This window comes from Desarmillaria tabescens (assembly GCF_030435595.1).
Source record: "Desarmillaria tabescens strain CCBAS 213 chromosome Unknown EV420scaffold_334, whole genome shotgun sequence".
Classification (NCBI taxonomy): Eukaryota; Fungi; Basidiomycota; class Agaricomycetes; order Agaricales; family Physalacriaceae; genus Desarmillaria; species Desarmillaria tabescens.
This window is the reverse complement of record NW_026848633.1, coordinates 7,719-29,603: the sequence shown is the minus strand read 5'-3', so window position 1 is coordinate 29,603 and position 21,885 is coordinate 7,719. Positions and strand designations below refer to the sequence as shown.

General features: G+C 46.7%; 8 protein-coding genes across 8 annotated transcripts; 5 read left to right on the top strand and 3 right to left on the bottom strand.

Moving 5' to 3' along the window:
• EV420DRAFT_721540 (surfeit locus protein 6-domain-containing protein) lies at window positions 1–839 on the top strand (the record flags this gene model as incomplete). The annotated part of the gene is made up of 3 exons (XM_060483214.1): window positions 1–48; window positions 96–445; window positions 497–839. Coding segments are annotated over 3 exons (579 nt in total), but the record flags the coding sequence as incomplete, so codon positions are not given.
• Window positions 840–2,411: 1,572 nt separating this feature from the next.
• EV420DRAFT_1624466 (P-loop containing nucleoside triphosphate hydrolase protein) lies at window positions 2,412–6,484 on the top strand (the record flags this gene model as incomplete). The annotated part of the gene is made up of 22 exons (XM_060475980.1): window positions 2,412–2,507; window positions 2,557–2,763; window positions 2,817–2,900; window positions 2,951–3,065; window positions 3,118–3,658; window positions 3,710–3,787; window positions 3,837–3,943; window positions 3,996–4,094; window positions 4,144–4,295; window positions 4,344–4,553; window positions 4,605–4,790; window positions 4,838–4,946; window positions 4,996–5,092; window positions 5,145–5,280; window positions 5,330–5,412; window positions 5,470–5,574; window positions 5,631–5,724; window positions 5,780–6,052; window positions 6,109–6,189; window positions 6,250–6,282; window positions 6,321–6,340; window positions 6,397–6,484. The coding sequence occupies 22 exons, from the start codon at window positions 2,412–2,414 to the stop codon at window positions 6,482–6,484; spliced, it is 2,994 nt and encodes a 997-aa protein (XP_060321353.1).
• Window positions 6,485–7,844: 1,360 nt separating this feature from the next.
• EV420DRAFT_721433 (pyridoxal-dependent decarboxylase conserved domain-containing protein) lies at window positions 7,845–10,026 on the bottom strand. The gene is made up of 10 exons (XM_060483213.1): window positions 9,813–10,026; window positions 9,638–9,753; window positions 9,517–9,585; window positions 9,356–9,468; window positions 8,916–9,300; window positions 8,797–8,859; window positions 8,602–8,741; window positions 8,448–8,550; window positions 8,264–8,382; window positions 7,845–8,208 (listed from the first exon to the last, which is right to left on the bottom strand). The coding sequence occupies exons 1-10, from the start codon at window positions 9,824–9,826 to the stop codon at window positions 7,915–7,917; spliced, it is 1,416 nt and encodes a 471-aa protein (XP_060321352.1). The 5' UTR covers window positions 9,827–10,026; the 3' UTR covers window positions 7,845–7,914.
• Window positions 10,027–12,494: 2,468 nt separating this feature from the next.
• On the bottom strand, window positions 12,495–13,142 carry EV420DRAFT_1655983 (uncharacterized protein; the record flags this gene model as incomplete). Its single annotated transcript, XM_060478859.1, has 1 exon — window positions 12,495–13,142. One exon carries the CDS (start codon window positions 13,140–13,142, stop codon window positions 12,495–12,497), a length of 648 nt encoding a protein of 215 aa, XP_060321351.1.
• A 73-nt stretch (window positions 13,143–13,215) lies between these two features.
• EV420DRAFT_1655982 (uncharacterized protein) lies at window positions 13,216–16,465 on the bottom strand (the record flags this gene model as incomplete). Its single annotated transcript, XM_060478858.1, has 11 exons — window positions 13,216–13,865; window positions 13,919–14,437; window positions 14,496–14,592; window positions 14,644–14,650; window positions 14,707–14,819; window positions 14,872–15,007; window positions 15,059–15,287; window positions 15,345–15,549; window positions 15,611–16,116; window positions 16,167–16,345; window positions 16,443–16,465. The coding sequence occupies 11 exons, from the start codon at window positions 16,463–16,465 to the stop codon at window positions 13,216–13,218; spliced, it is 2,664 nt and encodes an 887-aa protein (XP_060321350.1).
• Window positions 16,466–16,602: 137 nt separating this feature from the next.
• EV420DRAFT_1655981 (uncharacterized protein) lies at window positions 16,603–17,316 on the top strand (the record flags this gene model as incomplete). Its single annotated transcript, XM_060478857.1, has 2 exons — window positions 16,603–16,938; window positions 17,017–17,316. The coding sequence occupies 2 exons, from the start codon at window positions 16,603–16,605 to the stop codon at window positions 17,314–17,316; spliced, it is 636 nt and encodes a 211-aa protein (XP_060321349.1).
• A 267-nt stretch (window positions 17,317–17,583) lies between these two features.
• EV420DRAFT_1655980 (uncharacterized protein) lies at window positions 17,584–18,287 on the top strand (the record flags this gene model as incomplete). Its single annotated transcript, XM_060478856.1, has 2 exons — window positions 17,584–17,868; window positions 17,916–18,287. 2 exons carry the CDS (start codon window positions 17,584–17,586, stop codon window positions 18,285–18,287), a joined length of 657 nt encoding a protein of 218 aa, XP_060321348.1.
• Window positions 18,288–20,146: 1,859 nt separating this feature from the next.
• On the top strand, window positions 20,147–20,542 carry EV420DRAFT_1655979 (uncharacterized protein; the record flags this gene model as incomplete). Its single annotated transcript, XM_060478855.1, has 2 exons — window positions 20,147–20,230; window positions 20,279–20,542. The coding sequence occupies 2 exons, from the start codon at window positions 20,147–20,149 to the stop codon at window positions 20,540–20,542; spliced, it is 348 nt and encodes a 115-aa protein (XP_060321347.1).
• Between the last annotated feature and the right edge of the window lie 1,343 nt (window positions 20,543–21,885).

Sequence of the window (21,885 nt, the reverse complement as noted above, 5' to 3'; positions counted from 1 at the left end):
AAAGACAAAGAGAAAAAGGATACCCGAGCGCAAGGAAATATCACAAAGGTCTGCCTTAATAAATGTTTTCCGAATAATATTTTGACAATGCATAGACCCAACTGCTTGTCCCGGACGAACCTTCATCCTCCAGAAAGCCTCCATCTCGCGGTCCCCAAGCCAATTTTACCAACGTCACATTCTCCACCATCGTAGGCACTTCTTCAAAGAAAGGCTCACATTTAAAAACGTCTGCCGATCCTACCCAGGCTTTGGAGCAACTCGAGGCTCGCAAAGAACGCCTCGCTGCATTGCCCGAAGATAAAAGGAAAGCAATCGAGGAGAAGGATAAGTTCGAGAAAGCAGAAGCCCGTCTAGAAGGCGTCAAATTGAAGGACGATGAGACCCGTCTGAAGAAAGCAGCCAAACGGAAGGAGAAAGTGAAAGTGAAGAGCAAAAAGGCTTGGTACGTGTTCTTTTGTCGTCCCCAAGGATACGCGCCTGAATTTTTTTCAAGGGATGAACGGAAGGAGCAAGTTACTGCGTCTATGGCTGCGAAGCAGAAAAAGCGGTCTGATAACATTGCAATGCGGAATGAGCGGAAGAAGGGTAATGCTAAGGGCAAGACGAAAGCCCGACCTGGCTTTGAAGGCAAGTCATTTGGGAAAGGTAAATCCGGAAGCGGAAAGAAAAAATGATGTACGCTGTATAACACGGCATTCGCTGCTCGCTATGATTATATCTTTTCCATTGAATTCCACGTCTAGTCTAAGCAGCTGGATCTCTGAGAGTACCTGCCTTCAAGGATCCGACATTAACTGCCAATAGAATTTCAATGCGAACCCGGGCCCCAGTGTCACCAGTAAGTCGTCTAATGCGTACATGATGAAGATTCCTAACTGCCTCTCCGTCACTGGTAGCTGATTTGCACTAAACTTCTCATGATGTTACCTTTTTCAAAACTCGAACGAATTATTCAAATTCTGGAAGCTTACTTGAAGCTACCTCACATCATAGAATCATGCCGGTAAACACCTGTTTGCAAAGAAGTCGCACTGGCCGAAATAGCGAGGAAACAAGGTGTACGCACTGGCAACACCAGACCCCGAGCGTAAATAACACAGTTGCGATTACTTCGCTGACTGAAAAGTTTTTTCCGAGTCAGCAAACTCATCTAAGATCAATTGATACTCTGGGTTCGGCTTCGAAAAGTTTACAGGAGTAGCAAACTCCACCTATTTCACGTGAGTAATCCAGAGTTACTAATGCCGTCCGCTCGCAATCTGGATGTCTTACTGCGCAGCTTACGCGCAGACGGCGGGAATTTCTCGGTCAGCTATACTCAGCAAATTCAAATTAGCGATACACCTTTGCCGCAGTCATATAAAGGGGAGAATGGATTCTTTGAACTGCGGTCTGCTACGGCGCTCTCTATCATCCGTCTTTAAAGGCCACTCGAAACCTTTCTCGCTACCAACATCTTCACCATGATCGATACTACTGTCGTTGTTCCGTCGCCTTCATACAGCACTGCTGGACGCCAGCTCAGATTCATAGGAATCGCCTTCACAGCGTGATGCTAGGCGTCATTTCATCAGGCAGGGAGAAGGACAAAGGCGCGTGGAGGACTGGGTGCGAGGTCAGCAGGAGCAGAAGCAGTCGTTGTGGGGAACTGTTACAGTTCCTGAGGTTCACAGGGAACCATACATTCACCATCCCAGTCTCTTCACCATTCCAGAAGATCCCATCCGTTCCAGTTCGCCTAGCTACTCGGTGCCATATATCCACTCTGATGAAGAGGAACCCTTCATTCTCTACTCCTCGGACGCCATTGAGGTCATCTTATCATCCCCAGATCATATATTCGACCCCCTTGCCACCTACAAAAAATCATCGCGTCGGCCCAAGCATATGCGACATCGACAGCGCCTATCTGGCTTAGACTCTATTCCAGAGGAGATCACTGTGGGGTAGACGACTCGGCGCCACATCCGCTTGTCGGATATTTTCATCGGCCATGCCCGCCATTACAGAGCAGACGCTACGCCTCAAATGAGAGGCGTAAACATTTTCCTCCTCCCGGAACAGGGTCTATCTTCTTTTGCATAGTTGGATATGATGAGAGGTTGCGAGGAATGCTTGGTTGCAGCACAGTACTATATCTTAATAATAATAATTTTCTTCTCCATGAATCCCAAATGATAGCATCAACTGCGCATGCTACGTAGTTGCGCAAATGTGGGTAAATTGGGTAAATTTGTGGCTTCAGACCTTCCAGACCCCTCCATTAGCGATAGAGTAACGTTGGAAAGTTCGTGGTAATCAGGTGGCGGTGCCCGTGCTGATGAAAACCCGAGTTCACTGTTGTCGATAATGACCAGACACCTCGGTTTCATGTCCCACGGCTCTTCCACTACCGCGACGTGCAAGCGATGCCTCGACGTGCTCGCATCCATTTCGTATCGCTGCATTCGTCCTTGGTGAACCTGCCTATTTCTATTTATGGCCCTCTGTTGGAGCGCAGCGTCGTGCGTACTATCTGCAGGACCATCACTATGCCTCTAATTCTCGTTACAGCGCCCACAAGGGCTCGCGGTACATCTCTCTCTCGTGCCTTCGGGTAACCGTCCGGAAAGAGGGAAGAAAGAAGCCTACGTGGGATGGACAGGCATGGCGTCGGCTTCGTCTCTAGCAAATATCAACTCGGTCGACGGAGACAGCCTTGGAACTATTGAAATAGACCCTCAGTATGCACAGGCATTAGGTTTCTTGCAAGGGGATCTTGTGCGTGCTTTATAGGTTCTTTTTGGCCCTTCCTCAGCTAACTAGGCCAATAGGTAGAGATTGGATTACTGCATGACCTGCCTTACGCAAAGTCTGTGGGGACTGAACCAGTTACTGCTGACGACTGGGAGATTATCGTAGGTCTCTCAGTGTACCGTTTTCAAGTAGGTTTTTACTGTCTAGATAGGAAATTCACGCTTCACACGTAGAATCGACGCTATTATCCCAAGTGCGTGTCGCCAACGTCGGACAAGAAATAGATGTTTGGGTATTGGGAAGAACGAGAGTACGACTTACTGTGGGTGCGTCGGACTGCACAAAATCCCTTGTCCGGTCTCGCTGACTGCTATATAGTGTCGTTGGATCCTACGAATAAAGGCAAAGCGCTTCTGTTGACAATCGACACCGAAGTCAGCATTGCACCCAAGCTGCATAGCCGTCAACAACTCAAACCCGAAAAACCTAGCACCACGCCAACTACGGATGACCCCAAAGCAAAGATCCAGTCTCCTTCGTCATCGGTGCAGGCCCATTGTCTCCGGGTGGTACCATCCCGTGTTCTTACTCGACCTTTCGCTGTTTATACGGGCTCCGAGCTACTAGGATTTGTTTCCCCAGCAACTTTTGCCAAGGTTACAAGATCATCCGAATCCCTCGGGGATGACACCTATGTTAAAGCCCATGCGAAGCGTCTTCCACCACCTACCGATCCATCCTCCAGTGCCACTGCGAGTGCAACTCCAGGTCCTGTTCCGCGGGTCCTTAAGCCCGGGGAGAAGGAATCGACGACAGTAGAGCCGGGTACAATATTTCTGGGCCGATCTGAAGGCATACCGAATGGCCACATTGTTTTGCCGACCGCTGTGGACGATATAGAGGAGTGGGACTTGGTCAGGTGAATTTGAGTGATGCGTTAGGTTGTTGTGCATGTTCTCATTATTATCAGTGTCTCTGTCGATACGGACTCCTCACCCTTGCGCATACCGTCTGACAAGGCTTCGACCTCCACGGTCAAGACTCCACCGTATGTTCACCACCAATCTGCGTGTATGTTACTGATCGTCCTATCCTAGTCCTACCACCGACTTTTTGGCTGGCGTCGACGACATACTGATCCGGTGTACAGAATTTTGCATACGAACGATGATTTTGCATTCAACAAAGACTTCTGTCCGTGGAGGTGCGAAATCCATGTATTTTCCTTTGACTCGCTACTCATCCCGTTCACCTAGTGTCTTCTCTCCTTGTTACGGGCAGGCCTGGGGCTGGTAAAACATCCATCGTGAAGGCTGTCTCGCACCGGTTGCAGGAGAATCCAAAGACTTTTGCTTGTACGTCGGCCTTGCTTCGTGACTACTTCATTCCCACAGTTCTGTTCAGATATCCACTACGTCGACGTCACACCCTATGCAGACAAGCCCGTCAGCACAGTAAAGGCTCTGTTCAAATATTGGTTTGATAAAGCAGCTTGGCATAAACCATCCATCTTGATTTTGGACAACATTGAGCACTTGTTAAAGGCAGAAGAAGAGGTAGATCTATTCCTATAAGCACGAATCATAGCTGATACTTTTTAATAGCACACCGACTCGTTCCGAACTCGACAACTGGTAGAGCTATTCGTATATCTCTACTCTTCCTCCGCTCGATCTGCTTCTCCGAATTCCAGAGGCGTGATTCTCATTGCTACAGCACCTTCAGCCAGTGCTCTTCACCCCCTCTTGAACAGCAAGCATATCTTCAATGAGATTGTCCATGTCAAGGCTCCAAATAAAGATGCTCGAAGAGATGTCAGAATCTCATTTCCCCGAGTGACCTCCTAGACATTGACTCTTCATTAGATCCTTAGCCAAATCGTGAAAGATCGCCTCGAACTCGCAGAAGATATGCGAGAGGATCCTGCAGCACCCTTGAATTATACTTACATCGCCACGCAAACGGAAGGTTATTCCGCTACGGACTTGCAAGATTTAGTGGCTCGTGCGGTACATCAATCTGCCATCAAGGTTGCCATGGACGATAGTCCAGTAAGTGTCCATTTTCACGTAGACTGCCAAATAAACAACGACTGTAGGCTCTTCTTACGCAAACAGATTTCGATGCTGCTCAAGTGGACTTTGTTCCCCTATCCCTTCGCGATGTAAAAACCCAAAAGTCAGATATTACATGGTCTGATGTCGGAGGTGGGCAACTTTTAATGTCTGCTTTTTCTGTGACTCAGGTTCTTGGTAGGACTGAAGGAAACAAAACGGATTCTTCGGGAGACACTGGAGTGGCCTACAAAGTACGGTCCCATTTTTGCGCAATCTCCCTTACGTTTGCGATCTGGGTACGTGCTTCCGGGCGTAGTCATCATTTCAAGTGTAATCTTATCCCATTAGTCTGCTTCTGTACGGTTACCCTGGATGTGGCAAGACTCTATTAGCATCAGCCGTAGCGAAGGAATGCGGTCTGAACTTCATCAGCGTCAAGGGTCCTGAAGTCCTTAACAAATACATCGGTGCCAGCGAGAAAACTGTCCGTTCTTTCTTCAACTTCGAGTAATCTCTTTATTAATTTACTATAGGTCCGGGATCTATTTGAACGAGCTAGTGCTGCTAAGCCATGTGTTCTCTTTTTCGATGAGTTTGATTCCATCGCCCCCAAACGGTGTGACGATTCGTTGATAGTTTCTTGTATATTGCTAACTCAATGTTTTCATCATAGAAGTCACGACAGTACCGGCGTAACAGATCGTGTCGTGAATCAGATGCTTACACAAATGGATGGCGCGGAAGGGCTGGATGGGGTATACGTCTTGGCTGCTACCAGGTACACCCATCTTTGTCGCCGCAACGAATGTGAAGTGATGATGTCTGCATTTTTAGTCGTCCTGATCTCATCGACTCGGCCCTGTTGCGCCCTGGTCGTTTAGACAAATCACTTCTGTGCGACATGCCCGATTTCGATGAACGCAAGGATGTAAGAGTGTAATAGCACATTCATGTTACACTGCTAACGCAGCTAATGTACCCAGATATTGAAGGCTGTCACTCGGAAAGTGACCCTAGCTCCAACTGTCGACCTCGATGAAATTGCAGATGCCACGGAAGGATTCTCGGGTGCGGATCTTCAAGCATTGGTTTACAATGCCAACCTAGAAGTTGTCCATTCAACTATATCTATGGACATTAATGGCGGTAATTCGTCTCGCGAGGACGAGACGCCTATCGATTACACGACGTTTGGTGGCGGATCTAAAGACAAGGCGGTAAGCAGTAAGGCAGAAAAGAGTGCGCTTCAGAAACGGGTGAGTGCTCAACAGAGATGATGTGAATTGGAAGTGTTAAATTTCGTTCCGTATAGCTGCGACAAATACAAGCATCATGTCAGTCCAATAAAAGGACAGTAAAGGATGAAAAAAGTGCTGGTAATTTACCCAAGAAGGTCCGTCGCTTTTATTTGCAACTCGACAACCGCAAACTGACTGGGACATTTCCTTGCTAGCAACATGTAATTCAACCGGAGCACTTCGTAACTGTCCTCAAGTCTACACGACCTTCTGTCCCAAAGACGAGCGACTAAAACTAGATCGAATGTGAGATTGTTGCTATATGAGTCCGAGGCAAACTACTGATATTCGGATTAACGCAGATATCGTGAATTTACTTCTGACAGGACTGGTGAACTTCCTGTCCCCCCTGAAGGCTCCGGTATCGGAATTCGTGCGTCCCTGGGATAACCAAGTCCCCTAGTTACCAGCACTCGTTTCTTCTGTAGTTGCTTACTATACATAAGAGAAACATTATTCGCGATCATTTTAAATAACATACGACATGTCTCGCACCGTGCTAGCGAACACCAACATCAAGGAAATCAGGAACCTCAAGAGATACTCATATCTTTGATCTAGTATCTTCACCGGTGTCACACCAGGGCCAACCTATCATGAAACCTGAACTCGTCCGTGCTTTACGTTGTCATGTATATTCACTGTCGACTTACCACAGAGGTAGCTCCTAAACGCAGTATCCACTCTTGTGTTGCATGGATTAACGACGGGTAAAAATGGAAGCGCTATACCGCTTGTCTTGAAACGCTCGAGAGTCCCCCCTTTGAAGATAACTTACCTCGAAGATCCAAAAGAAGTCAAGCTGGAAGATGTGCCACCTCCTCGCCTTCCCTCGCGGCTTCCTCCACCTGGCAAGCATAATCTCGAGTTGAATATCGGCCAACACATTTCAGAGGGTAGAGTTAGGATGATTCATAGTGTCGTGGTCAATCCATCGACCTCGTCAGCAGCAGATTCATTTCATATACCATCCCCTGGTCGTAAAGATATGCGCTCCAGGACGGACTGAACGACATGGTTAACGAAGGCTGCTTCTTATGACGAGATGGAGGCAAGGACATTTTTGGTAGTTCTACGGTTTTATACTGAATTCCCGATGCAGATACTGCAAGGGGTCTGTGTACCACGCTGCTATGGAATGTTTCAAGCTAAGTATCCTTCACACGAAATTGACTTCCCGATTATGGCGGAACGAAAAGCACAAGACGAAAGCGAAGCGGAGGAAGATTTAGACGAGGACGAAGTCTTTAAGCCAATTCCTTACGACTGATCTAGTCACCGTCATCCTTATGGAGCGCGTAGGTGGTAGGTTGAAGTTAGGCAAGGTCGCTTCCGCGTGGCGTGAGGTGCGTGCATTTTGCATACCCTGTATCCACCTTCAACTTATCATGTAGCAGGAAACACATGTTTGATATGTATAACGATATTGGCAGACTCTACCTATGCCACAACGACATACGCTACGCGAACTTCCTGTCAGTGCTGCCGAAGAATCAAGGGGGTCTGCCCAGCTTGCCTTCCCCATTCACTGGTCGGACTTATAACTGGCGTGCTGTGGACTTTGATCTCATGAAGAAAACTTATCTACCAAAAATAGCATTTCAAGCCTATCATGCATCTTACATCCGCCGTCTTTTGGACAACGTTCCGTACGGGTGCATCGTAGAGCCATGGGAGTGATAAGCTTAAATGGTGCCCTATCAAATCAACCAGTGTACAGCGGTGGATGCAGTGGCAATTTCATGTAATAACGAAGGGGTATTATAATACCGAATATACTGGTTGTTACTTCCATTCCTCCAGTGTCAAGATCGCCTCATTCATAATGGTGTCATAGGCTCTTCGTATGTGGTTCTCATTCGTTCGTTCAGCACCGACGGCGAAACGTATGCAAACCTTCTCATCGAGGATTGTCTGCGTAAGGTAAATATCGTCACGAGCGAAAGACGGCTGAAAAGCATCGTATTCAGTGCGTTTAGGGACTGCAGACTGTGCCTGTGTTGAGAAGGGGTCTCCAATCGGAATACAGTCAAGCTTAAGGAAGGTGGGGTGACAATTTTGATGATATCGGATTGCTCAACTAAGTGGACGAAGAGATTGTTGAGTCCGATTGACTAGAAGAAGCGTGAATATTAGAACCTGAAATAATAAGGAGAGTATGGATGCAACCTTTCGGATATGTTTCTGGAAGCCTTGGATACCAAAGCTGCGAAAAACGAACCAAAGCTTTAAGGATCGGAATCTACGACCAAGTCCCAAATGCCAGTTCCGATAATCTATGGTCGTGTCTAGGTGAAAAGCCTCATTATTTAGTTACTTTCATGTCAAAAACGGTCGCACGAACCAGCGTCACCCTGTTTGGTTCGCAGATATGGTGGAGTTGTATTTAGTGCATCTGTGAGATATTTTCGATCCTGGACCCAGAGTGCAGAAGCATCAAGGTTAACGAGACCCCACTAAATGCCAGCTAGTAAGATTATGCATAGTGAATCATTGAGCGGACCTGCCTTGTAGAAACTGGTGCAGAAGCAGTCTACAAACTCGTTGATTTCGTCCAGATAGCCAAGTTGTCGATACTCAGGACAGCTAAACGCAACACCGGCCCAAGCTGCGTCAACGTGAATACGCAAATAAGGATGGTCCATGACTGTTTGACTTAGTAAATACAAGTGCTTGCGCGTTACTTGATCCCACAGACTTACCGACTTCCTTGATTTCATAAAGATTATCAATAACCCCGGAAGACGTAGTTCCCACAGTAGCGACTGACAAAGAGAGAATGTTAGCGATACACAAATGTTATAGAGAGAGCTAAGCTTACGCAAAATCAACGGCTTTTTACCAGCTTCTATGTCCTGCTCCAGCGCACTACGGAGAGTATCTCCCCTCAGCGAATAATTGTCCTCCGCCTTGACTTCGAGTATGCGTACAGATAGCCCGAGCACCATTCCAGCCTTTATTCCAAGCGAATGGGTCTGGGACGTAACATAGATGATGAATTCCTCGAGCTTTGTATCAGGGTAACTTCGCTGGTACGATGCGCGAGCAGCCACGATAGTTAACATTGCACATTCCGATGCAGTCGACTGGATTACCCCTCCACCAACTCCAGAGTCATTCATGAACTTGGGAGCGAGGCCAAGAAGCTTTGCTGCCCAATCCATGACGATGACCTCTAGTTCAGTGCACGCGGGGCTACAAGCCCACTAAGGCATCGTCAATGTCATGTTGCTATACTACAGAAGATAGCATGTGACTCACATTAAAACCGGGATTAGTGACACTACTGGAATATAGGTCTCCTAAGATGCCTTCAAATGTGCACGCAACCGGGAAGTAGGCAAAGAAAGAAGGGTGTTGCCAATGTGTGAGACCTGCAAATTCGAATCAGATCGCATGTACCAGAACGTAATCGGATATACCAGGTATGATGAGCCTTTGATAATCGTCCGCAATAATCTGGAAATCTTCTCCAAGCTCTGGAGGAGTTGCTGATGGGGTACGTTGGTGACATCCGAAATTCCAGCAGTTTCTGGTACGCACACGGTAACATAGCTTTGAGATGACCAAGTGGTACCCTAGCGACCACCGGTTTATTCTGTAGTGAGTAGTAGTAATCGCAAATGCGATCAATTGCTTGGTATCCAGCTTTGCGGAACCTGAAAGCTAAGTATCAGTAACTGCTTAGGAGATGACAAAAAGGATCTAGGAAACTTACTGCTCGACATCCATCTGTCAATGGCTTGTCACCTAGCGTCGATGGGAACTAGCACTGGGGGCAAGGTCCTTCGCGATCGGCTCTTTATCTTTCTGGCTGGCCCTGTCCATATGCGAACTACAAAATCGTACGACTAGCAGCAGTCTCGAGTGAGGGATCGAAGCGATTGCTCTCTATTCCCGAGAAAGAAACCACCATCCAGGACGTAATTCAATCGTGTGGATTTGCCCCTCCTTCGCATTCCGATGCTTCGTACTTTGACGCACGTACATTTTATTGGGTGAGGGCCACAACAGTATCTGTGAAGTCCTACTTGTTTGTTAAGAATATGAGTATTCGAGCTAATATACGAATTGATAAATACTCGAAGTAAAACCCAAGTTGTAGTAAGGATGTCCGAAAACCGAGGTCCAATTAGGGCTTCGCACCGTACCGTATACGGTATACGGCCGTATAGCCACGGTACAGTGACGGGCGACGGCTGATCCGTAACCGTACCGTCAATGCTCTTAGAACTAGGTTGACGGTACGGTACGGGTATATAGACGGCCGTGCCGGTCGTCAATACGGCCGTTGAATAATACATACCTGATATTTGGGGCTTCGGAGCAGCTCCAGGTCCTGCCATGGGCACGTCGTCATCTGCATCGTGATAAAAATTGAATTTCGAGGGGGATTTCAAGTTTCCATTGGCATCGAGGGCACACTGATCTGTCATGATGCTCAGAATGTGGTTGTAAGTCTGCGAAAAAAGGACCATTATATACTCTTTCGTGAACTCCTCTGGCTTAAAATTCAGCAGTATTTGACAGGTGCACAGGCCAGCGGGGGGCAAATTATTGCGCAATATGTGTGGGTAGTCAAACTCAAAGGATGAAACAGTAGTAGAATAGAGGCAGCAGAAGCAGGAAATAGAAAATATTCTATGCTGGTAAGGGTTAGAGCTTGAGTAGAGCGAGTGAAAGAAGATCAGGTGGTAGTGCTGAAGAGCTTGCGGTGCCAGCACATCGTGGTACGATGTTAAGTGTATGGCAAACACGTGTACAGTGTGATCTGATGACAGTTATTTTTAGATACATACACGGCCGTCGATTACCGTATGACGGCCGTGTTTATACGGTTGCTAACGGTATACGGGATGTCCGTATACCGTCTGTCTCTGGGCAAGTTATTTCGCCAGACGGAATGGGCACAGTACCCGTATGATGGCACCCGTATAACCATACTATACGGTGATGGTGCGAAGCCCTAGGTCCAATTACCAAGAGGGATCTGTAAGTGTGCTAACAAGCGCTAGGTGTAGTTAACGAGAGCATAAGAGAGTGCTAAGCGCAATCGAGAAGATCGAGGACAGGCATATGTTGACTCATGCGCATGCCAGCAGAGATCAATATCCACAACACCACTCCAGAAACACCTGAAGTCATTTACTACAGTCATTTTGAGGTTGATGCTTGAAATAGAGACGAATAGTTTGACTACTCATATGGCAACATTTACCTAGCCATGGACAACTTACTACTAGTATAAGGGTCCATGGATCAGGAGTGTGTTCGATGTCGGGGTGAGAAAGGCCAGAGTTAAACTGTCGAAGACCGATGTCCAGATAGGATTAATATTTCGTCAATCTTAGTATACGAGAGATGCGCCAATGGAGCTTACAGCTTATCTGAGTGTCAGCGTGAGAAAGGCGGTAATGAGCAGCACACATCTAAAATGGTGATAGTTCAGCCATTTTTGGACCCTAGGACAAGAACCAAGACCACGGCAGTTTCTAGCCACAGTGCCCTTAGATTGAGATCTGGAATAGATGTGAGTGGTTTACTTGAAGTCCCCACAGGCCGAAGAAAAGACGAAAGGATGCCACCAGGCCGGAAAAGGGAGAACTGGTATGGGAACGTCCTGTAAGAACAGAACGTGGAAGGTGGCTGCATAGTATTCGTATATGTGTACTGACACAAGATCCCAATAACTGAACAGCCCTTCTGTCAGCCCAGCCAATAGCATGTGAGGAAAGTGATACTCATACTGGGAAGACCCAGTTCCGAGTTCTGTGTGTATACAGGATTCGGTCTTTAAGTTGTAACCGGAGTTTTCTTTTGTTTGATAACTCGCCAAAGTTTCCCCTTTGGGTTTGCACGTGTATTTGTCATCTTGCTTACACATCAATCTTTCCCTCTCCAGTCGTAAAGGAAAATCCGATATCTCATCCACTTCTCATTTACTAGTCTTGTACCCACCCATTTCATGAGATCTTGCCCTCCTCACTGTGTCCGGAGAGATCGGACTGTGTCACACGAGCGGAGTTACAAAAGGGAGGGCAGAGACTGGCATGAGTCCTGCACCAAATTTTCAACTCCACCGCATGTGGCAACTAACATGTGGTCACACGAGAACTGAGAATGGATGGGGACGAGACTACTCATTTACTCATGTCTATTGCATCAGCAATCTTACAACCCTATAGAGGCTATAGGTACCATAGCATGTATAGAGCATTTCCTTGGTCACGCCGGCATTTACTTTCTCTATACTCCTATAATTACCATACCATTATGTGAGCTGGTACTAGTTTAGTCACTTAGTAGTAGTAGTATACTACTGCGCTTATTTGAGAGTTAATAAGTTAATTGTTCTCATTTGCGTATTCAATTCACCGTTATATGGCTCTCGTATATATCTTCAGCCACTGGCATAACCTTCCTGGACCTTCTCCGACTCAGGCTTGTGGTTCTCCTTTTCTACAAATCTTTCCCAGCCCTTCCACAGCCATTGATGCTCTTCTTCTGCCTTTTGCCACTGCCTCAAGTCTGCGTTGTCAATCCAATCAGCCAGCCTTTCGAGCTTGTGCAGTGCCTCCCATGTCTCCTTCAACCCAGCCCTCAAGTTGCGTGAGATGACCCCCACATCGAACGACACACGAAAGCCCTTGAGAGCTTGTAGGATGCGAGTTGAGCCATTTGACACTTCTAGATCGAGCATCATGAAGTCCCAGGTGCTAGGACCATTGTATTGGATGTCGATTTCCGAATCACCACTCGTGTTCCCTGGTGATGCCATTACAAATCGATCCTCTGAGTCTTCATCTTGCACAAAGTAGGAATTTTTCTTTGGCACATCCACTGGTTTGGTCAAGCTAGGTATGATGTTGTCAGCCTTGGTTCCTGTTATGCTGAAAATAACCATGTGCATGGTACCGTACAGTTTGCCTAATCTTTGACTTTTGATTGCTGCTTGCATAACTCTCCAATGACGCTCCTTGGTTAAAGGCACCAGTCTGCGGGGGCATGCAGGAGCATTGAAAAAGGCATATGGGTCATCAGTGGGCATGGTCGGAGGAGGAGAGAGAGCCGCACTAGCCAGGAACCCACTGAAAAATGATAATAATGTTATTTTTATTATATTAAACAATCTCATGCATATGGTGATCTGCGTATTTACTGATATAAAATGCACTGAAGCAGTCCAGAGAACGTGAATAATGAAACTTGTGTGGTAATGTTTTAGCTCCAAACACAGGCATCAAATGAGCACCACGTAGAAGTGCATCCAAATGAACCACAGTGATGACTGCATTGTGCCTAACACCCTGGTACTCGGGTTGTACAATCCACATGCCCATTTTAGGGTCTGGGCTATGACCATGCCTCTTGAACCAATGCACCAATGTGCAAGGAAACTCTGTGCCCTCGTGTCTGGAAGAAAACAAGAGCAAAATACGAACAGCACTCATGCCCCGAAATCCTGACTCCCTCTCATTAGTGACAGTGAGAGCACAATCATATCGAGGATAACCATGCCATGATGGTGTGGCACGTATATGTTCATGGTGCATGCCCCTGATGCCAGAGATGTCACTAGGAGAATAGAATGTTGCAGTGGCGGAATGAAAGACAGATATCGGCATGGTGATTTTAGGGCATTCGTCCAGACTGACATGATCAGAAGATTCTCCTGTCAGTTGCTCGTAGAGGAATCGCTGTGTAAGCTCATGCAAATTGGCTTGTCCTACATAGTGACCCAGCTGCACAATATTTCTGGGATATAGTCGCTCTGGCATAGTATGGTCTTAGTTGCATGACAGGGTAGCACAGTGAGTTTCATACCTGCGGTCCTAGCCAATGAAACCTCTGCCATGATGTGATCCCCATCAACAGTGCCTTCATCCTCCAATCCTGTATCAAATGGATCTGGCAGAGGCGCATGCAAAGGTTCAAGAAGACCCTGCTGAACTAGATCTGCACGCAGAGCTGCAAGCTTGTCGAGCCATTGATTCGTGAGTAACATCTGACTCAGAGCGTTATATCGATTGGATCGTCGCCATGGCTTTTTGACAGCAGTAATGTGCCACGATTCAGTGATGGAGGAGCAAAGACCATTAGGAGCGCCGAATTCCATAATGTGGCTAGGATAATGCACGATGGCATGCTGTCGAGGAAGAGAGAAGTCTTCATGCACACCAGCCACTCTGAAAGCCTCGTGGTAATGGTGAAAACGTTGGATAGTGTCTTGGACTTGTTTTAACGTAGTCTCATCGAAGTCTGAATGCCGAATGAGATAACAAAAGTCCATAAATGCTGAGAGACATCGCATGATGGATTCCGGGAGATAGTCTGAAACCACAGCTAGGTAGACCTGGCCAAACTTCAGCAAGCTGCTGCCACGAAATTGAACAATGTTTACCTTCATTAGGGCTTTTGAATCGTCCCCAGTCCATTGCTTGAATCTTCGACCCTGCAGAAATTATTGTAGCCCAGGGAAGGGAGGCATTGCAGCAATTCTAGGGATCAGACATTAGCTGGAATGGCTCTGGGTGGGTCTAAACACATACCGGTGATCTATATCATCCATGATAGCATTTGCTCGGGCTTCTCCTTCCTTGGCAACCAAGTACTCGAACACCCACTCCACCAGGTGGTCCTTGAAAGACCCTTTGATAATCTGATGTAGAAGGTCCGAGGACATCATCTCATGAATATCAGCATGAGGAAAATTGAAGGTGAATGGCTTATTAACCAGTCAGATATCAGTGAGGTTAAGCATGGCAGAACACGCCTACCAGAATATCCTCATCAATGCCATAATTGTCCCATAACACATCACCCTGCCCAGCAAGAGACTCCAGTAAAGCCTCAGTATGTGTGCATGAACACCGATCTCCTGATCCATCCAGATTGGTCGCAGGAGCAGTACACCTACAAGGACCAGTTAATTGTGTTATTTAACATCATTGATAGGTCACATACTTGGTGCACCAGCCTTGGACAATCCCTGCCAAAAGAACTTGCTCTGGATAATCAGCGATGTATGGACCCAGATCATAGATTACCCGCCGATAAAATCCATCAGGGCACTGTCGCACTACTGGTACGGTCATTGCAGGCTGCAGGGAGTGGAGTATAGCTGTGAGAGATTGGTGATACAATTTCTTCTTGAAAAGCCAGAAGGCAAGGTCGCAGTCGTATTTCCGATCCGCTACAATGGCTGTCTTGGTGAGCTAACAAACCGGGGCAGCTGAATGGAAGAGCATACACTTAGGAATGGCAAGGAAAGCAATTGGTACGACCCCATTACGATGGCCTTGTCGAGCGGAGTTGTGGAGGTTTCCGATGGAAAGATAAACCGGGTAATATTCCACATTGCCTGTCGCAACTGAAACCGTAGTCTTGTCACTGCCGAGAATTACACCAATGTACATGGCACCCTCAGTATCATTGTTTGCTTCGTAAATCTGGGTCTGAAAGGTGCAATAACAAAATGAGGTGAAGAACTCAGATAGATAAGAATGAGGTACATACTGCATGTCGCCATGAATAATTCCCAGACATAAAGTCACTCCACCGCCGTTGATTGTGAGCGTCGAGATGCACGTAGGGTGCTGTATCAAACTCCTTCTCAAAGTCCCGATTCACCAGTATGTTGGCGATGACCAGATCGGGGTCATGAAACCATACTTGATATGGCTGCTTCTGCCAGTCTGGAGCATCTGCACCAAGATTGGGTGGTACAACGGTCTGAAAGCATTTCCATGGTGCACTTCCAACATGAATTTCATCAATAGCCTTGTAAAGAGCTTGATGGTTATCAAATGGTGCGTCATCCTCGTGCTTGTGCAGGTCAAGGGCCCACAAGTCCATAAGTTCATCGATATCTCTCTGTGACATCTCGACTTTGTGGAAGAGGAAATCGGCCAGACGAAACTGAACTTCTCCATCAAACGGGGCCCAGACATTTGGAATGGCAGCAAGAGGTGGGGGTGGACTATCCGGAGGCAAAGGCTCACCATCTTTATCACATTTTTCACCTGGACAGATCAATGAGTGTGCTGGTAGCCAGGTTGAAGTGATAACATACCAGAAAGATAAGGATGGTAAAGTTTTTTCTCCTGTGACTCGGGTGGCTGTCCAGGCAGTGTAGGAGAAGTTGGCAGTGGTGAGACGAAGGTGGTCCCGTCTATGTCCAGGCCCTCATCAATGTTGATTATTGGCGAGATGGTTGGGGAGATCGGTCTCAGTTCAGAGTCGGATGACTCGCTGTCTGGATCAGTTTGAACCGCTGGTGAGATTTGCGGTGCTCGATGATGAGTTGAATTGACGTGTTTAGTGAGGTCACCAGCTCATTTGAATGTACGAATATACCCTGGCCAGGTACATCAATGCCGAACCATTGTCTATAGCTAAATGAGAGAGAGAACCTATGAGCAGATGTCTAGTACCAATGCAGAACAGGAGATTCAGCTTACCAATTTTTTTTTCAGGCGATCGTGCAAGTTCTATCTCTCCCCTCACCCATGACCTCCCATATGTCTACCCGTGGTGTAGCCAGCACAGTTCCCTCAGAATTAATATCCTGCACTCGTACTGAGCTGGCTGACACTCGACGCCAACGCACTGAAGCCAAGGAGCATAAGAAGGAGGTTAACGAAGAGAAAAAGAGACAGCAAAAGGAGCAGCAGCAGCAGGCACAAAGGAAAATTGCTGCTCTGGAGGATGTGAGTGCACGAGAGGATAAGGCAATCTACTCCCTTCGTCCTGATCTTGATTTGATGAAGAAAGGCTTACCTGCTCCTTCCCGCCAGCATGTCACAGTCAAATCGTCGAACAAAAAAGCCATCACAGCTGTTAACGTTCTCCCATGAGCCGTCACTCCGGTAATCAGCTCTCCATTGAGTATATCAGCTGAGCTTCCTCCTGCTGATGAACAGGGGCCGGATGATGCTGAATCTATGGATGATCTTCCACTGGTGTCTGTAGTGGCTATGTCTGAGTCAGATGGTCCTGCAGATAACGGGATGGATGTTGATTCGGCATCCAAGAGCGAGCAGTTACCCACCGTAGAGGACTCAAGCGTGCCTGTACTGGTTGAAGAAGACGATTCTGATGATGCGTATGTGGAGGGACAATCGGGCAGTGATGAACCTAGTGAGGATGAGGAAGCTCTATTCCAAAAGTTTCTGCTCCAGCATTGCAAGACGAAGAAGGCTGGCTCCAAACTGAAGGCATGAGAGGGACCAGTGTAGCCTGAGTCGAAGCAGGTCAAGAAACGCCCTGTAACCAAGGTAAGTGAATCTTCTGCCTGCATTATCATGATGAACACCCACATTTGCACAGATTTCTGTTGACAAGTTGGAAATTCACAATGGTATAACAGGTCTTTGCACAGTCGCACCAAAGCCAGCTGTCCATCCAATTGCCCAGACTAAAAAGCGTCCTCAAGGATCTGATAATGAACAAATGTCAGTGGTATGCTTAGTATGCTCACAGGATCAAAAATGCTCACAAAGTTCAGTCCGGTTAAGCATCCCAAGTCCAACAGCATTGGTGGCCTCATGTCCAATTGGGAGAAGGTGTACCAACAAAGCGATCCCATGGCATCTACAACTTCGCTGGCAGCTTCCAGTACAGGGGATAATGAAGACGAAAATCAGCCCCAGGCTATTGGTGAGTTTCATGAAGTCGACGATGTCGAGATTGTCAGAGAAGCAAGAAAGGCCAAGTCCAAGTCTCAGAGTAATGTCAAGGCTCAGGCAACCAACCGTGCCATCAAGGTCGAAAAGGTATGTGCTATGAAGACGAGCAAACAGCAACTGACATCGTTCATCAGAAATCCATCACGGTGGAACTGGAGTTAGCTAACATCAATGAAATTGATGGGAAGGAGCATGGGAAACCCAAGTCGAGAAAGACTGTGTGGAAGTTCGAAGACTTGCCTCTTCCCACTGCTGCTGATGTCAAGCTGTTCAAACAGAATGTGGTGGTACCAATCCTAGATTGGACTGCAACACTTGAGAACCTCTTCAGCGCCAACAGCCACTCTGACTTGAGGCCGACTGTCATTCGCTTATGGACTGACACGTTTGCCCACCTGCCCAAGTATCTCGATGACGTGAAGAAGGAACCTCGTGCAGAGCATCCGGTGATGTGCTCGGTAACGGGCAGTGTGCAAATGAAACTAGCATCTAGATCGTCAATCTAGATACTAAATCACACACACACACACACAATCACCAATGTATATAAGTTTGAGGGTGAGTACGATAGAAGCACTCGCGATGTACTTAGATTTAGATAATCTAGTGGGGTTTTGCCTGAAAACAACTTCAATTCTTCTTTCGATGTGTTTTACACAAAGTACACTAGTCTGCGATAGCGGGGTTTTATGAACTTGTTTTGTAAGGTATAGTCGAGCAAGTTATGCTCGTTTCGACGTTGTCTAGAAGAACTTCTAGCGGACACTTCAAATAATCAAACAACCAAAGACTCCGAGGTCTACAAAGAGTGCAAAATCACTCTACAAAGAACGCTCAGGTTCTGACTTCAAGTACAAGACTTGCAAAGAGTACACAGACTCTGGAGTTCCTTGAACTCGACGATTGTTCGAACTTAAAGCGTTCTAAGGCTTATTTTACTTCAACTAGATGAGGTCTTTTGATTTAAAGTCAACTCAGCACGTCTAGATCGCTAATCTCGGAGAGAGAGAACACGAGGCCTTTGTCCGCGGAGCAGTTCAATTAACTAGCAAGGCACAAATGCGGGGACGGCTCTACTTCCTACTTAACTCTTCTAGATTACTGTAGTTGCCCTTATGGGTTGACTTTGGTAACTTAATTCACTTCAGTCGAGGATATGCAATAAAAACCAGTGATTGATTAGGTAGCTATACAGGCTACTAGCACAAACGTGGGGGGAATGCTTTCCTGCCGTTATGCGTCTAGTCGCTGCTAATTTATACGATTCGTGTTTTAGGTATAGGAGCCCGTATCTACAGTAATTATGGTACGAGCTTTGGAATTAATACAAACAGTGAGTCACTATCCTACAAGTATCGCGCCATTCTGTAGTTTCTATTCAGTTCGACGCGACTGCGCCAGGTTATTCTGTCGCCGAGGAGTGCCCTACTAGTCCGTGGGTGCTCCTTCTTCCATCTGCAAGGCCTGCCACACGCCGTATGTATTGAATACTGCAGTATGCGCAGGATCTCGAGGATGTAACCACCGATCGCGATCGACTGCAGGTCCGAGATTGTATTCTGTTGATCACTGCGCGATCAAGGTCGGTCATCTCGGTACCCAACGCGGCTATTCATTCTTCCAAGGTTATTCCTTTCCTAGCCTGAGTTGATCTCGAAAGCTGATCTGTTTCTTGACTTAGCAATTTTTCCTGACAGGTTCTTTCTACTCGTCGAGGCGACGAGGCATCTAGTTCATTCCATTCTTCAACTTCTTGGTTTTTATACTCCATACAGACGAGTCCCCGAGATTTGACTGTAATAGTCTTGTTTAGGTAGGGCTTAGCTTGGCGTGTTGACGGCTGGTAGAATTGACTCTTCGAGATGTCGTTTCTAAGTCCGTTCTGTACTGCCGTGCTTTCATTCTTTATGTAGTATTTAGCTACCAGCGCGAAGCCTCCACTGTAGCCCTCTGTACCGCTTGTAGATTGCATAAACTGATGTAAAATCGCAAAATCTACGGGTAGCCTGATACCAGGCGTATCACCGGCTATCATGGGTGTGGTATGTAGACTGTGTCTCTATGTCTCTTATTAAGCTGACAAGCCCCAGATACAAACACAAATCTGCTCACATCGCAGTGAAATTGGGAAGGCTGCCATGATGGCTTTGTCTCGAAACTGGAAGTATGCAGAGTTCAAGGAATGCAAGACAGCTGAACAGCAAGCTGCATGGGTTCGAAACGCAGCCAAGAACAAGTGGTTCGTTTATGAAAAGCCAGAGAATTCTGTGCGTTGCATCCAATGTGTTAACTGCAGCAATCTGAGATGTCTTTGCAGGCAGCCAATGGACGTGGAGCTTACCTTGGATGACTTATCATTGAAACGATGGCCTACCACATCCAGCGTACCATCAACACTCCAATTACATCTGGACCACCAGCAGGCGCACTGGCACTTGCTGCTGCAGCGGTATGTGTGAACTTATATTTGCTGCAAGGTTGCTAATGAGATCCATAGGTCAAGCGTGCGCTGCAAGTCTGGAAGAAAGGGGTCAACACGTTGGCTGGAAAACAGTCCAAGAATTCTCCTGACAGTTTCGGCAAAGATCCTTGGGGCGCAATAGCGAAGCAGCATTACAAGAACACCCGGGCACTATCAATGGAGAAATGGAATGAGATTTACCTGCGTTGCCGGGAGTTTAGCGCAGGCAGGAAAGGGGATGATGAAGACTCAGATGAAGATTCGGGGGAAGAAAGCGATGAAGTGGATATGTCTGAGTAAAGGTATGTGCCATGCCATCCTCGCTACAAAGTGCTTACATGCAGCTACTAGTATTCAAGTGCCAGTGAAGATTCAGGCCTCAATGGGGGTCATAGTATGCAGTGTCTCCTATGGACGAACTAAAGACAGTGTAGTCGATTAGATTGCTATTTTTGTGCTTTGTTGGTACATCATTTAACGAATATAATGCCTGTCTCAATTGACATACGGCATGGCAACGATGCGAAAGAACTGGATACTAGTGATTCGATATCAGTGAGTGACGGATAACCAAGGTATAGATCTATGACCAGGTGGTATACGCAGGGTGTAGCCCTATGATTATGGTTATAGAAATCATGCACCCCTGTTATAGCCCTATACCGCATTATAGAATATAGAGTGGCATAGGCAGGGCTATCCTATGCATCCTATAGCAGTTGCGAGATTGCTGATGTGTTCCTTAATCTGCAAAAAGGTATCTCCTGCATAATTAGTCCTAAATGTATTCTAGACAATTTTTGACCAATCCTGAGGCTCCAAGAGAATATACCAGTACAAAATTGGGTCCCCATTTGTCGCATACAAGGAATTTCACAATGGATTCATTGGCATTCTCATGGGAAAGGGTGGTCATTCATCTGGCCTGGAGCTATTGGTTATGCTCTTATCTAGTACTTATCTACTACGTCAAGCATGTATGTAATTTCTCACCTACCCAACCATACCCATCCTAAATGATATTCCACAGATGATCCCCCTCACGTCACCCACCACTCTCATTGCTATATCCAGTGTACAGGAAACACCACATAGTTCATTGCCCTTATGTGATGGTCATCACTCTTCGACTCCATAGGTACTCTTATTGCCAAAGAATGATGCTCAAAGAAGGACATATAGAAGATTGGCTTGCTCAAGTTGAAGGGAGGTTATTTGGAGCTGTACGCTGAATTTCTGAGCGATGAGAAGGACAAGTGTTATCCTGGTATGTCCCTACTAGAGTGCTTTTGAAGGCTAATGCCATAGGGAACAGCTCAATGCTCATATATGCTACTCCCTAAAGTGCACATACCACCACCAGACATGACTCAGAATGATAATTTTATTCGTTCCCTCTCATTCCTCCTGACATGTACATTGGTTCTGGCTTGGTTAGGCACTCACCCTGCTCTCCCATGACTTCTTCTGCAGATGCAGAGGCTGTGTTGTATGGAGACCTCGACATGACCAATGTACAAAAACATAATGTGCTGTGGGTTCCTTCACCATGAGGTGGGTTCTCACAGCTCAACACATTTTCTCCTCCTTTGATCTACACGTCATGTTATATTGCCAGATTGCTTTAAGCAAGTCAAGACTGA

Bases quoted from the DNA above. Each gene is read 5' to 3' on its own strand.
- EV420DRAFT_721433 (XM_060483213.1), bottom strand. The intron at 8,860-8,915 runs GTAAGCTTAGCT...TCTCTTTGTCAG, and splicing joins TAAAAAGCCGTTGATTTTGC to TCGCTACTGTGGGAACTACG. The intron at 8,383-8,447 runs GTGACGCTGGTT...CTTTTCACCTAG, and splicing joins ATATCTGCGAACCAAACAGG to ACACGACCATAGATTATCGG.